Raw genomic sequence first — 14240 nt, 5'->3', positions numbered from 1 at the left:
TGAAATTTTGTCTGAGCCCAACTTGCTATTTTCCTTCAGTGTCCCTTAAAATGTACAAGTCATGCGGTGAAGCCACCTTTTTGCATACCAAGCCAGGTTTGCCAAAAAGGAGTAAAAAAATAGGGAGAAGAGTTTCAGGAAGGGCTTCACGGACCCCTGAAATGCCCCCGTGGACTCCCTGGTGCCCGTGGACCCCCATTTGAGAACCATTAAGGGGTAGATGGGTCTTTGGGGCCGAAAAACGGTCAAAAAATCATTTTCTAGAAAATGGCATTGGCGGCATCCACGGCCATTTTTCTATCAGTCCACAAATTTCCTCATCATAAGGCACCAAATTTTATTGTAAATAGCATTTTAACGTGCACTGTACAGCTCAGTTCGCACAGAATTCGATGGGGAAACAGCACTTTTCTCGGAACGCTAAGCTAGCATTTCGCCCTCGGATATCTCGGCACCCAGAGCAGGCACAACTGTAATTTTTTTTTTGCTTTTGACACCAAAATGTTTAGAGAATACAATGTTGGAAACAAATTTTTCAAATGGAAGCTTTGGAAAATTATTATTGTGTTCAACTGACACCACCTCTGAACCATTTTTGGCAGAGCACGGGAGGAGTGAAGTTCAGTGTGTTGTAAAATGACGAAAAATAGCTAAATGAAAAAAATTCTTTCAACGGTGTATTCTTTAGTCGCTTGTCTGCCTAGACATGGTGTAATCACCATTCTGTATAGAGTGGTTATTTTTTAACTGTGATGCAAAATAATGGCCATTCAAAAAAATAATCAACTTGCAAAAAATCTAATTGCAGATACAAACTCCATAATGCTGTGGAGTTGCATTAAAATCGGTTAGTGAATACAAAAAAATAGCTTTGAGACCTGTCTGCCCATTAACTAGAGGATATTCTGTTGAAAATTCAGCACCTGAAGTTCCTCTTTGCAAAGCTGGTCATTTTGCTTTTTATAGAGTACTGACATGAAATTTCAAGGCTGAGATAACTATGCAAAAAAAGCTTTCTTTGTATATGGAGACATCTCCCAGGAAGTTTCAACTGTAACCATTCAGTATAACATATTTTAAAACATTTTAATTAGGGGTGTGCGAATATCATTTTTTTAATTTCGAATCGAATTCGAATAATAAAAACAAAGTTCGAATCGAATCGAATATTTTTCGAATATTTTTCAAATACGAATACTTATTGTTTTTTGTAAAATTAAAGTTTTCACCATCTAGAAACACAAAAACTGCACTTTATTGCACAACAAATCACACAAAGTAAAATTAGGAATTACACAATACCATTGCACTCAACAGGTTAAGGTCTGCACTCACTTAAATGTTAACATGGAGAAAGGTTAACTGCTCTACATGTTCGGGGAGCAGTGACAACCTCCTGCTTGTCACGACTCCACCAGATACCGAAAACAGCCGCTCACTTGAGACACTAGTGGCTGGCATGCCCGAGCTCGTGCACATTGCCGCGCGCTGATACAGCAAAACCTCGATGATGCTAATCTCGCGGGACCGCGAAAAATATTCGTATCATCCGAAATTCGTATTAACCAACCAAACCAAAAAATTGGGCGCTGAAAAAAGTTTTCGTTTATTTCTTTTCTTACTTTCGCGTGAAGAAATTTGTGATTTTTTCTGCTTTTTTTAACCCCCATGTCGCAAAGCAGCCCTTTCTGGAGCACGTAAAGCTTCGCGCTCGTCTCCTCACTCGCTGTGCCCAAGCTCGCTACACGCCGCAACAGTCAAGCGTGAACCGTATGGTGCGTTTTTGCACGCGATTCGCTCGCCTCGGCTCTGCGAGCGCTGTATTTTCACGCCCGGTCGCATCGACGATTTCGCGCCCGCGGTAGCGCCTACCTCGGTCAGAAAATGACGCACGACGCGCGCGGCAGAACGGGGGAGCCTGACTACTTGCGATGAGATCAAGACAGCCGGCTTGGCTCCACCGGAGATGGTTAGGCATAGCACCAAGACAAATATTTTATGGGCGCTTTCACTAGCGGCGCGGATGATGTTTTATAGTACCGTTTTCGCATGCATTATCAGCTCCTTTACCGCACAATCAACCTCGTGTCTCCCTTGAGCGGCATTTTAAAGAGCGGTTAGAAGCGGTCGCTCGAGCGCCCGCGCCACTTCGCGGCTGGAGCAGACGCCATGTTGACGCCGCCGGCCGCGCCGCGCGCAGCGTGGGGGTGGTTTCGCGGCGGTGTCAGCGCGCGTTGGGCGTGCGCAGAGCGTTTTCGCGAGCAGAAAACAACAACCCGGCCGTTTCTGGAGAAAGAGAGACAAACAGGGGAGCGAGAGCCGTCACTTGCTCGTTCGGCTATGGTGCCTGGAGTATATCGGGGTGCCTCGCCGGCTCGTTCGTATCTGCCGCCGGGCCGCGCAGGTCCGTTCCTAACAGCCGAAATTTTTCCCATTGCAATCAATGCAATTTCGCTGGGACTTTTCGGAAATTCGTATAATCGTATCATCGAGAGTCCCGTGTAACTACGAATAAACACCGATACAGTCTGCGAAAGCACGTACCGTTCGCCGTGTATATGCTTCGCGACTTTGCTGCTGAGACACGCTCTGAATTTTTTTTTTTTTTAGTTTTGGGTGGTTCGAATATTTCGAACAATAAAAGTGTCATTCGAATCGAATCGAATACCAAAACATTCGAATCGAATATTCGAAGTTTCGAATATTCGCACACCCCTAATTTTAATCTTTGCACAAGCAAGAAAGCTCAGAACAGATACCCTTTTGACATCAGCGTCAGCGTGACGTGATGAGTGCCTCGCCCCAAACTGCCCATGTCAGGGCTTTCGTGACATAGCCAAAGCGCTGGCTGCTGTTGGTGCACGCTGCTCTGCCTTGTACATCACATAACAGTTTTGGGAATGACGGAATGCTGCCCAGGCACATGCGACCACTGCCAGTCTGGAAGCGCTCGCTTTTTCATGCGTGCGTGTCCAGACCGGCCGCGGTGCGACGAGAACGGTGATGTCAAGAGCGTCCTCCTGCCATGGCAGCTGCCTCGTTGTTTGTTTGGTTGAAACAAAAACTGACATGAATAAACATCACTGTAAATAACTATTTACTCTGCAATTGACCATCTAATGTGCCATTCTAATATTAGTGGGCTAGCAGGCACCCGTCGCCGCGAAAAAAACGTAACATGAAAATTTCGCGTCAGAACTCCTTTAACCGCTGACTGCCAGGCACTTAGCGTGTCAGTAAACACGGGGTAGTTTGAGACATTCCAGCACCGTCATCCCCCCTGCATGAAAACTCCCGTCAACGAAGGCATTGAAAATGTTCGTCCCAATGCACACCAGAGGGGCAAGCCCCCGTGCACCGTAGGGCAGCACCACTGGGCCCCCCCCAGCAAGCAGGGGCACTTGCCAGGATGGTGTTGCTTGTGATGGCCGCCTTCATCTTGCGCGGGTCCACCCGCATGGTGTCCGGGTCGACCGGCACGTGGACCACCTTGATTCGCAGGTACTGGCCCGCCTGCACACACAGAGGCCAGGGTTGCCCCACTCCCCCTCGACATCCCCCTCCCCCGCACACTCCTTTTCCCGCTCGCTCTGCACTTGAGGAAATGGCATCACCAGCTGGGTCAGGGGACGAACACAGACAACTACTTCTAAACAATGTGACACACTACTGAATCGTGGCATGCAAGGTCAGCCGCAAACAAGACCTTTGTGCGGTACACCTTCCTTGATGGCAAAACTGCGCAACCAGAAACATTAAAAACGGTGGCCTCTCAAACAGCTAGATTGGGAGACGAGCTAGAGGTTGCAAGAGAGGGAACAAAATTTACACGGAACAGTACAAAGTCGGTTAGGAAAAGCTTCAGAGGGCAAGCAGACCTCAGGAATGGCTTACTACAACAGGTGGACGTCGATCTCCTCGGATTTTGCCACGGCGTTTGACAGCATGCTCCAAAACAGACTGCTCCTCATTTGAATAACCTCGGAATTCCTTCCGTCATTTCGTGGCTAAACATTTCCTCCCAACTGCCAACGACCCCAATTTTCCTCTTACCAATACTAAAACACTGAATGACTCCCAGCGAGCTTTCTCCTCACCACTGCTCTTCCCAAGTAATATTTTAAATTTACATTGCTGCTCCGAAGACAGCACTAGTATTAGCAATCTCGAGCCAATCGCAGCATGGTGCAACGAATGTGCTGCACAAGGACATACGCCAAGTTCAATCACCGTCATGAACACTGGCCTTTGGTGTCCACTGCAGGAAGAAGGCCTCAGTTCCTTCACCAAAATCTAGGGTGCAGCCAATAAACAATCTCGGTAAACAACCTCAGCAAGTTTGTGTGTGTTTCAAATAGTTTACCAGTTTCTTTTCTAGGTGATTTTCCTCCTACGGATATTGCTGGTTCTCAGATTATCACGTGGTTAGCTCATCCAAACATGCCTATGCTTAACTCTTTCGGGACCGCTCCATAGGCCATCGATCACATATGATCGATGGTTTTGCGAGCCTGCAGAATGCAAATTTTCGCTCGATGGAACACCTAGCGACATCTAGGAGATAGTTTGAAAACTGGAGTTTTCTCTTTTGTGAAGTTTCTTTTTTTATCACCAGGCGGCAACGCATCAGATATTTTATTCTGATGGGCAGTGGTTTCGAATGTAAACAAACATGGCGTCATACTCACGCGAGCGCGATAAGAAATCCGCCTCGTCTTGTCTCGCATATCTTTGCCTTCTACTGTGGATTTTAATGATGAGAGTGGCAGTGAAGAGTCGGAATGCGGCTTTAGAGATCGGATTTCAGCTCGAGTGAGGATTCGGGTGTCGATCAGCCTGGAACACCAAATCGCGCTCAAAGGTGGGTGTTGGTTTCGGTTTCAATTGGCTCTGGAGTAGGTATGTGCGCTCGAAATATGTTCTGGCTGGTTTATATTTATTCACTAGGGTGTTAACTACCTATGGTGGTGATCTCCTGCCACCAGCGCAGAAACGGATCAAGTTTTTGCCGAGACGAGAGCCCGGCGTGTACCTGGGCGACGTCGTAGCCACGGCCCTAGTGCCAAAGAGATCACACACAAAACAAAAAACCAGTTACACCTAGCTGCATCAAACTTTCGCAATGAAGAAACAAAGCATTGTGTTAGATTTTGTATATCCTGAAATAATTTTATTCTTTTTTAATATTTTTATATGTACGCTTTTCTCCATCTTTTTCTGTAGTTTTTTTACGAAGTTCTTACTTTCGGATTTTTTCATGGTTCTATCGTCAGTGTTGAAGTAAAACTTGGTATTGTATGTCAAAGAACATATAATTAGCTGCATTTTGGTATATGCTAAGGCAGGATGGTGCCTTTGCTTTATGTAATAAAAAATTTGTACCGAGACCTCCCTTTTTCATCACTTTTTCCGGCGGTCCCGAAAGAGTTAAAGAATTGTGATACTAATAATAGACTGTCTGAACAGCTACACTCTGACTAAGCTCGGAATATCGTCAATGAAGCTAAAAGCATCCGGGTTACTCCTTTAAATTTGCTTTACGCATAAAAAAATTTTGCACACGCTTCAAAGTGACCTTTTTTTATTCTATGAGCTAGTTGCCGAAGCACACTCAAGAAATGGTACAGTTATGTTTTCGAAACAGCTGAATACTCATTTTGGTTCACTGCTGCACAAACATCACTACTCGCTGCTTAGTGTTCCCTCTGAAAGCAATAATCCCTACTCCCACAGGCCCAGTTATAACTGGTAGGTTCTCTAAATACCCCGAGAATTGCAGGTTGTCCCCAATGCTAGGCCCTCTGGGATAGCAGCAAACTCCATCACGAGCCCCCACTGGTGCACACTTAAATTGGTCCTCAGCACTCAACCAACAGCGCTTTGAAAGCACAGGGCCTCACAACACACCGGAGGCACTGGATCCCATGTGGTTCTAGCACAGCATCTTCCAGAAGGGCATACCGAGGGGGACCAGGTCAGGGGCCAGCTTTCCTCCGCCCCTGCTGGTCGCACACGACACCTGCCCAGTGGAGTGCGATGGAGCCCTTACCTTGTCAAAGCCCGCGTGAGCCGTGGCTGGGACGATTCTGAAAGACAAGGCACGAGCCGTCAACAGAATCTCAGATCAGCACGCCTCTGTGCACCGCTTTAAATGCCCAAAAGAGAGGGGGGGGGGGGGGTAGGGGCTGCTACGCAAGAGCATTGTTTCAAGCACCATACACCTGACGAAGAGGCCCTGAAGAGCACTCAGGATGCACAAATGCACAACAGGAGAGGCGCAGCTTCCTCCCTGCGTGTCCACAGGTACCCACGGCTGGACCTCTCTTCCTATGAGGGTGCGCTTAGAGCCACTAAATAAGCTACGCTTATGAGTAACAACACTGATGCACGCCAGCAGCCATTTTGGTGCCTGTCACCAGGGTGGTCAGCTTTACGCGCCCGATTGCGGCCGACCTTGACAGGTGGGATTGGTCTCGGCACCGCTTGGCAACCATGACAGCTGTGTTTACTTTTCGAGGATTTTGAGACAGCGCGCCGGTGCGACAGGGTCAGGCTCGGTTATGCTAGCGTAGCTTATTTAGTGGCTCTAGGTTACGCTAGAGCCACTAAATAAGCTATGCTTTTCTAGTGGCTGTAGGTTACACTAAGTCACTGTTGTCCTTTCCCAGCGAGAAGGGAAGCAGGCGTTTTCCACCTTCCAGCCGATTGAAACTGCCCAGTACAGAGCAGCACAGCATCGCTACTCTGTCTGGCGCTTTATAATTTACTCTCAATGCGTCATACAGCCACACTGCACTCCGAAAATCCTGATTCATCGAAGAATGCACGCACGGAGCAACACAGGGGCAACAAAATGTCTGCGGCCATGGATCTCCGGGGTAAACAAATGTCATGTGACGTGGTTCGACCAAGGGCCACTGTCGGCGGCATCCAACAATGAGAGAAAAAAGTGCCGATACTCTGAAATTTCATCTAGTGGCTCTAGGTGCACCCAGCCCCAAACCATCTCTCAACAGGCCTACGCATTTCCTCCGCAAGAACCATTCCCCAGCGAATAGCGCTCTGCCGACGCAAGGCGAAGCTCCATGTATGGGGAAGCCCTGGCCATGGTTGCACATTTTGGGCAGCACATGGCGCGAGCACAGGTCTGTTGCTCAGTTCGTGGAAGCTGCAGAACTGCAGGGCACTGCAGCTGTGAATTGCACAGGGCGGCTGCCTATGTATGCATTCAACGCACTGGCCCTTTCTTCACTCACTGTACCCTGGTGGCCAGTGCGGTCCTGGAGCTCATTGGAGCACAGACAGGGAGCCCATTGGCCAGACCTTGACCAGGGCTTTGATGGCCACCGCAGGAGGCTTTTACCTTCCATCTCTCAACAAATCACCACGGCTGGTTACAGCTTATGTATGGGGGGGGGGTACACGCACGGTGTCGCCAATGAATACACAAGTGCACCATGCGGGGCTGGGTCCAAAAGCAGTGAACAACAAGTTCAGTGCTTAAACTTGTCCTCACAACTGTAGGCGCATCAGGCGACGTGAGAATATGTTAGCCATCGTGTTTTTTTTTTAAGTATTTTCGAATAAAAAGCTGCCACTGCCTTATTAGCATTCAAGAACAGGCGCCACTAGTTACCACTTTGTTCCAACAATTTTCCAAGCAACATTGTCATTTGAGCTCAAGCTGCATCCAAAGATCAGATTAGCTGCTGCCCTTACTATCTGATTAGTTGCCAGTAAAACAAAGTGGAACCAGCGAAAAGGACGCAGGACAGGAGGAGCAGGCGCACAGACAACAGCGCTAAACCTAAATACATTATTAATTATCCCAGCAATTTACTCTCCAGTCAAATTAATGCTCCCTTGTGACTCTGCTGCTTGCTTCCCACACAACCTGACAGACACCAAAGTAAAGCTGAAACGCTTTACGCAGACGGCCCAAGACTGCACACAATGATGTCCACAAGTACACACTGCTTTAGCTGAAGTCATGCCCTCAGGAGGCATTTGTGTACGCTCATGCGCAGTCAAAGCTTGCTGCCTAGTGCTGCAGTGGCGTGGCTGGCAGCCTACACAATTTACAGAGGATTCCCAACACTGCCAGCAGACTACTTTGGTGCTAGGTGCTCGCACAGCGCCTTGTGAGAGTCTAGGCTGCTAACCAGAAGAGGACACTAACATTTCAGGGTAGGCAATGCCCTTCTCGTGGTAGCCGTAGTCTCTGTAGGCTTTGCAGGCCAGGATCAGGCTCTCGGTGCCGCCAGACGCCATCTGCAGGCAAGGCCAGCAATCACATCTCCTGCCATAAATGGGTGAAGCCTGGCTGTAGCACGATCGAAGCTTGCCAGTCTTTCTGTTGTCACAGCCATCATGAACATTGACCACAAATACCAGTCATTCAGACATTACAGAACCAGGGTGTAAACGAGCAATGTGTCAAAATACTAGAGGATATTTACAATGGGTCCACAGCTACCATCATCCTCCATAAGAACAGCAGTAAAATACCTATATAAGGAAGGGCATCAGACAAGGAGACACAATCTCTTCAATGTTATTCGCAGCATGTTTACAAGAAGTATTCAGAATGTTGGAATGGGAAGAGGTGGGAGTAAGGGTTAATGGAGAATACCTCTGTAACCTCAGATTTGCTGATGACGTTGCCTTGCTAAGTAACTCGGGGGACGAATTGCAAAGCATGCTTTCCGCACTGGACAAACAGAGTAGAACTGTGGGCATAAAAATTAATATGCAGAAAACTAAAGTAATGATCAATTACCTCGGGACAGCACAGCGATTTGAGATAGACGGCGAGGCAATAGAAGTGGTAAGCGAATATATCCACTTAGGCCAAGTTGTGACCCCAGATCCCAACCATGAGGATAAGAACGGGGCGGAGTGCATTCGGCAGGCATTCTCGGATAATGAACGGCAGCTTACCATTGTCCCTGAAGAAGAAAGTGTATGACAGCTGCATCTTACCGGTACTACCCTACGGGGCAGAAACTTGGAGGCTCACTAAGAGGGTTCAACTTAAATTGAGGACGACTCAGCGAGCAATGGAACGGAAGATGATAGGTGTAACATTAAGGGACAAGAAGAGAGTGGAGTGGGTTAGGGAACAAACGCGTGTTAAGGACATATTAGCAGAAATTAAGAAAAAGAAATGGACGTGGGCAGGGCATGTAATGCGAAGGCAAGATAACCGTTGGTCATTAGGGAGTTTTAGAATAAGGGGCTCCAACGCTCTGGGGCCCCCAAGCGTCTTGGGGCATAGTACTACGCATGCGCAGAACCCAAGCCGTCCTTGGGGTTTTGCGTTTGCGTCTAGCGTGCACGCTATTTTGCTGAAATAGCGGGTGCCCCAAAGCTGGAGTTTGCGTTCTTGCGTCGCTCTCGCAGCCAGCGAGACTGCGCGTGACCATGGCTGAAGCGAAACTTGCGGCTCGTTCCTCGACTCACCCGATCAACTACGACGATCGCCGAGCTGAATTTGTAGATTCCGCGCGTCATTCGCAAGAAATGGATAAAGCAGGCAATCTCGAAGCGTTTTCTGCCTTCGGAAACAGTCCGCGCACACGCCAGCCGCACCTGCCAGCTCCACACACTCAGCGGCTCGAACCGGCGTAGACGACGGTAGCAACCGCTTGTCGCTGCTCTCCCAAATCTATCTGATCGCTAAAAAGAAGTTCCACATGCGAGAAGTAGGTGTTGGTGTGGTAAAAAATTGTGCTACGGATTGTCATCAGGGCTTATTTTAAAAGCAGCGATCAGATATCTGCCGCGAGGCTACGCTGACCGGTCGCGGTGGTTCAGCGGGCCGACCGATTGCTGCGGCGCGCGGTGCGCCAAGCGGCCAAGAGATGGCGCTACCTGCCCGGAAGCATCGAAACAGGCTGCGCAGATGTCGTGGTCACCGATCGCTCAAACGGCAGTTACAGCTCAAATAAAGTTCCACATGCGAGAAAGGGGTTTGATAGTGTGGTCAAAAGTTGTATTACAGATTGTCATTCGCAGTTGCACATATAACGACGATCAAACATCCGCCAGGATAAGTTCCCATCACCCGAGCTGACCCGAGCAACGCAAGCCGGTTGCGTGCTGCTGGGGACGCCCCTCTTCTAAAATTCGCCGCGCGCGAGCGCCTTGCGTTTGGGTTCCCCTTACTTCTTGGGTGCCCCCAACACCGGCTTCCCCTATTTTAAAACTGCCTATAAAAGGTAACAGAGTGGATCCCTAGAGAAGGCAAGCGTGGCAGAGGGCGGCAGAAAGTTAGATGGGCAGATGAGATCAAGAAGTTTGCAGGGATAATTGGTCGCAGTTAGCACAGGACCGGGGTAACTGGAGATTAATGGGAGAGGCCTTTGCCCTGCAGCGGGCGTAGATAGGCTAGTGATGATGATGATGATGACCACGCCTCTGCACAAGTGGGAGTGGAAGATACTGCCACTTGCCACACCCAATGAAATGGCCCAGACAGACTTTGCCACAAAGGAGTCGCACTGATGTGTCATTTCCCTAAGCTCTCTTGGCTCCCGTGTCTGCTCCATAGGCAAGAAGAGTTCACATCTTTTTTGTGCCTCCTCTCTCCCGCTGCATGCAAAAGCATCAGCAGTCTAGGGCTGCCGAACTCACTGACTGACAATACAACAGCACCTATCTGTGCAGGTCGCTAATGGACCGTCTGCACGTAACTGGACTGCATGCCTACCTGAGGACTCAAAAACTTCTCAGTTTCGCGACTATCTGCTTTTTGCAGCCCCTCTCTCTTTTGCTTTTCTATTTTCCTCTCTCTTGCTTTCCTAGTTTCCTCTCTCTTCCCCGCATCTTTAAACCTCTTCTCATATGCAGCATGGCAAAAACAAGAAGCACAAAAAAAATACGGCAGCCGTCTCTCTAGCGTCACACAATCACCTTGCACTGCCACTACTCATTCATGCACGTACACGGGGGCAATCTGAAAACCAAACCACGACAACTGATTACAAACAATGCGGCTGTTCACCACAACTCCGTTACAGCATACAGTGGGCAAAAGCAGTGCTATCGGTGGCGCGCTCGCACCCCGCCGAAACAAGGGAGCACTGCTGGCTTCCAGGAGCCTGGCACACTGTCCAGGTCAGCTGGAGGGCATGTGGTGGGCATTTTAACTGCTAAATGCAGCCCCCACATAGTGCTAGGCAAATTTTACCTCATTAACGTTGCACTGAACACATAGGTCTGTATGGGGACTTTCAAGGGGAATTGCAGTTTGTTCCTTTACTACTTTGTTACAGGTCTTATTTTAACGAGGTTTAACTGAAGTTTCTCTCTGCTCACGCAAGAGGCCAGAACAGGCAGGCACAGGGGCTGATGCCCACATTAGAACAAACAGGCTGGCCATTTTACAAATGCAAATCACTCATTTACAATTGAGTGGTTGCAAGCTGGACCGTGTAGTCTAGCAACCCCCTTTAGGTGCTGCAAATCCATATGGTATCCAAAAATTTGGGCAGGGCACACTCCTTCAAGGTGGTGGTTTCAGAAGTGCCTGATAGGGGCTACATAGGTGTGGTCTGGTTGGTCCCACAATGATCCCGCCCTGGGAAAATTACCGTCAACTTAGGTGTGCGACCATTACGTGGGGCAAAATTAGGCCCGAGCAAATACACCACTCCTGAACTTCAGCCCACAGCAAGCACTGCAAGAGACCATGACACTTTAGGGGACAGGAAAATTAAATGTCGCAGCCCTTTGGGTGCCTGCCCCGGCAGTGTGGCCTGCTAAACTTCCCAGTGTTGAACATGCCAGAGGAAAAACAGCCTCGGTTGTGCACACAGTGGCGGGTCTGAAGATAAGCACTTGATCTACGCAGTTGCAACCCAGTACTTGTATACAGCAAAACCTCATTGTAATGAAATAAGATATAACGAGCTAATGGATATAACAAAGGAGTCATAATTACCCTTGAAATTCCCATAGACGCCCATGCATTTAAGACCTCGTTTTAACAAAGCTAAAATTTTCTCACAATGGGTATTACGAACCTTTTTTTTTGCCACAGCAAGCATTTATGGACCATTTTTTGGCACCCGTCAGGCCAGTGTCTTATAGCATGTGACAGTTTACATCGCATCACAGATGCGGTAATTCAAAACTCGCGCTAGCTAGGGGCTACAAACTCCAGCGCGCTAAAAGCGAGGCTGCGCGTCTCCCGCGCTTCCAGTAGCGTGCCTGGATGTTTCTCCAGGCACTCCACCGGGACGCGCAAGACCTCCTCCACCGCTTCTTGCCCCTCATGATGACGGCGAGGATAGACTCGAAATCGCGGCTGCAGCTGAAAAAGCCATCTTCCGCCTGAAGAAGACGCGGCAAATATCTATCAAGGGCTTTTTCTCCGCGAAGTGAGCTGGCAGCTTGTGTGCTGTCGAACATTCATGGGCGAGCCGTTTGGTGTGAATAAAGTAACGATTCTTTGCTGTAGTTTATTTTTATCACGTTTTTCTTGTTTTAGATAGCTGCTGTGAGTTTCGGTGGTGAGTACGTCCTCTCTTGCTCGCTAATTGTCGGCAGAAATGGACGTTTGCTAAAGTGAAGTAATGGTTATAATGAAGGAATTACGACCCCCCCTTACCCGTAATTATAGATAGCGAGGCTTTACTGTACTCGGCCTAAGTGGCATGAGCGACAAGGTGCCAAGCATGCCTGGTAAGCACCCTTGAGAAAACGCCGCTTGCCCTGGGTGTCCCACTGCGAGGCAGCTCCTGGGGAGCGAGCAGGGCTCACCGATCCGCAGCTGTCGGGCCCTCCGTGGAAGAGGTTGCAGCACCAGCGGATGACCTCGGCCTCCATCTTGCGCACGCCGATGAACACATCCGAGTGGAGCGGGTTGGTGCGCAGGTGCCGCTCGTACACGGACACCATCAGCGCATCCAAGCGGCTGTCGTGCTCCGTGTAGACGGCGCCCGACACCACGCCCTTGTTCCAGCCCTCAGGACACAGTGCGTCGTTCCGCGCCATCTCTTCCAGAATGGCCTCCTGCATGGCCCAGGATGACCGCTTACGTTCTTTGTCCAATCACTGTCACTTCTACTAGCAAATGCACTACAGGCAGCCAACTGGGATTTTGCACCATCACTAAATGACGCGATTTAGTACTGCCCGCTTCTAAACCCACCCAAAGCACGCGCGAAATCTCACCTGTTCCCCGCGGGACACCGGGCTTTCTGGAAAAGTTACCTCCCCAGTTGCCCACTGTACAAAGAAGTGCCACGCATTACTTGCATTTTGTGACTGCATATAACTCCGTACCCTTGGTTGCTACTACAGTGGAACCCCGATAATACGACTTTCAAAGGACCACGTGAAAGTCGTATGACCAGAGTGCTGTATGATCAGGCTACAGGTAAATGCTGGCCTAGCGGGCGGTCTAGCGCAACATGTGGGCTAAAAACTTGCACTACTATATAATTAGCACGTTCTTGCATAACTTGTGAACCTTCAGCTAAATCCCACGTTTCTAAAAAAGAAAAAGAAAGGACTAATTTGTGCCCCCAACCCCTCCACAGCGTCTGCACCAGCCCGCCAGCTATGCACTGCACAACACGCGACCTCCGTGGCCCTCGGCGCTAGCCTGCCAGCCCTGCACCATGCACACGCTAGATAAGCCGGGAAGGCCAACGTGGCCGAACTAATTGAGAGGATAGTACGAGGTGGCGATGGAAATAAGGCGGGAAAGTAAGGAACGGAGCGACAACGCGGCTTTGAAAGACACCTGACACCCAGAGAGCAGAAAGAGGGGGAGAGAGAGAGCTCCGTGAAAGAAAGAAACTTAGATCAAGCGGGTGAGGAAAGCGGGTGTTCGGTCATCACCGTGGAGTTGTGTCATGTGTTCACATTTGTCAGCTCGATGGGAACTTAAAATTCGCGGTCCGCCAGCCATCGGGACTTCGAATTCTCGCGGTTGGCGCATGCTGCGAAGGTTAACTCCCACCCGCCCGCCAGTACCCACCTGCTTGCTTGCATCTGTTCAGTACCCGCCTGCAGACCTTTGCACATCACGCAGCATCACAAGGGGGTTGACAATAAAGAAAAGTCGAGACGATACGCGAAGCGGTGTAAAAGATGGGAAAAACGGCGGCTTATCCCTGCCAAGATCCGTCTATGAACAGACCACATGCACCCGGGCATTGTACAATCAGGGCTTTTAATGCATTGTTTCTATAGGGAGTTTGCCGGGACCTCGGTGTTCCGCCACAAGA

The 14240-nt window shown here is 49.3% G+C and overlaps 1 protein-coding gene across 2 annotated transcripts in view; it reads right to left on the bottom strand.

Annotated features, from left to right (window-relative positions):
* Positions 1–14240, bottom strand: part of LOC144180513 (sphingosine-1-phosphate lyase-like) — a 65084-nt gene that overhangs the window by 28518 nt on the left and 22326 nt on the right. For both annotated transcript variants that reach the window (XM_077708847.1, XM_077708852.1), the window contains exons 4-7: positions 12766–13017; positions 8180–8271; positions 6050–6086; positions 3406–3513 (exon numbers count right to left, since the gene is read on the bottom strand). In XM_077708847.1, coding sequence (XP_077564973.1) covers positions 3406–3513; positions 6050–6086; positions 8180–8271; positions 12766–13017 — 489 coding nt within the window. The remainder of the gene's footprint in view (positions 1–3405; positions 3514–6049; positions 6087–8179; positions 8272–12765; positions 13018–14240) is intronic.

This window comes from Haemaphysalis longicornis, unplaced genomic scaffold (assembly GCF_048455015.1).
Source record: "Haemaphysalis longicornis isolate Haplotype H1 unplaced genomic scaffold, Haemaphysalis longicornis Haplotype H1 scaffold_1, whole genome shotgun sequence".
Classification (NCBI taxonomy): Eukaryota; Metazoa; Arthropoda; class Arachnida; order Ixodida; family Ixodidae; genus Haemaphysalis; species Haemaphysalis longicornis.
The sequence above is the reverse complement of the archived record's forward strand: the minus strand, read 5'-3'. Positions and strand labels throughout refer to the sequence as shown.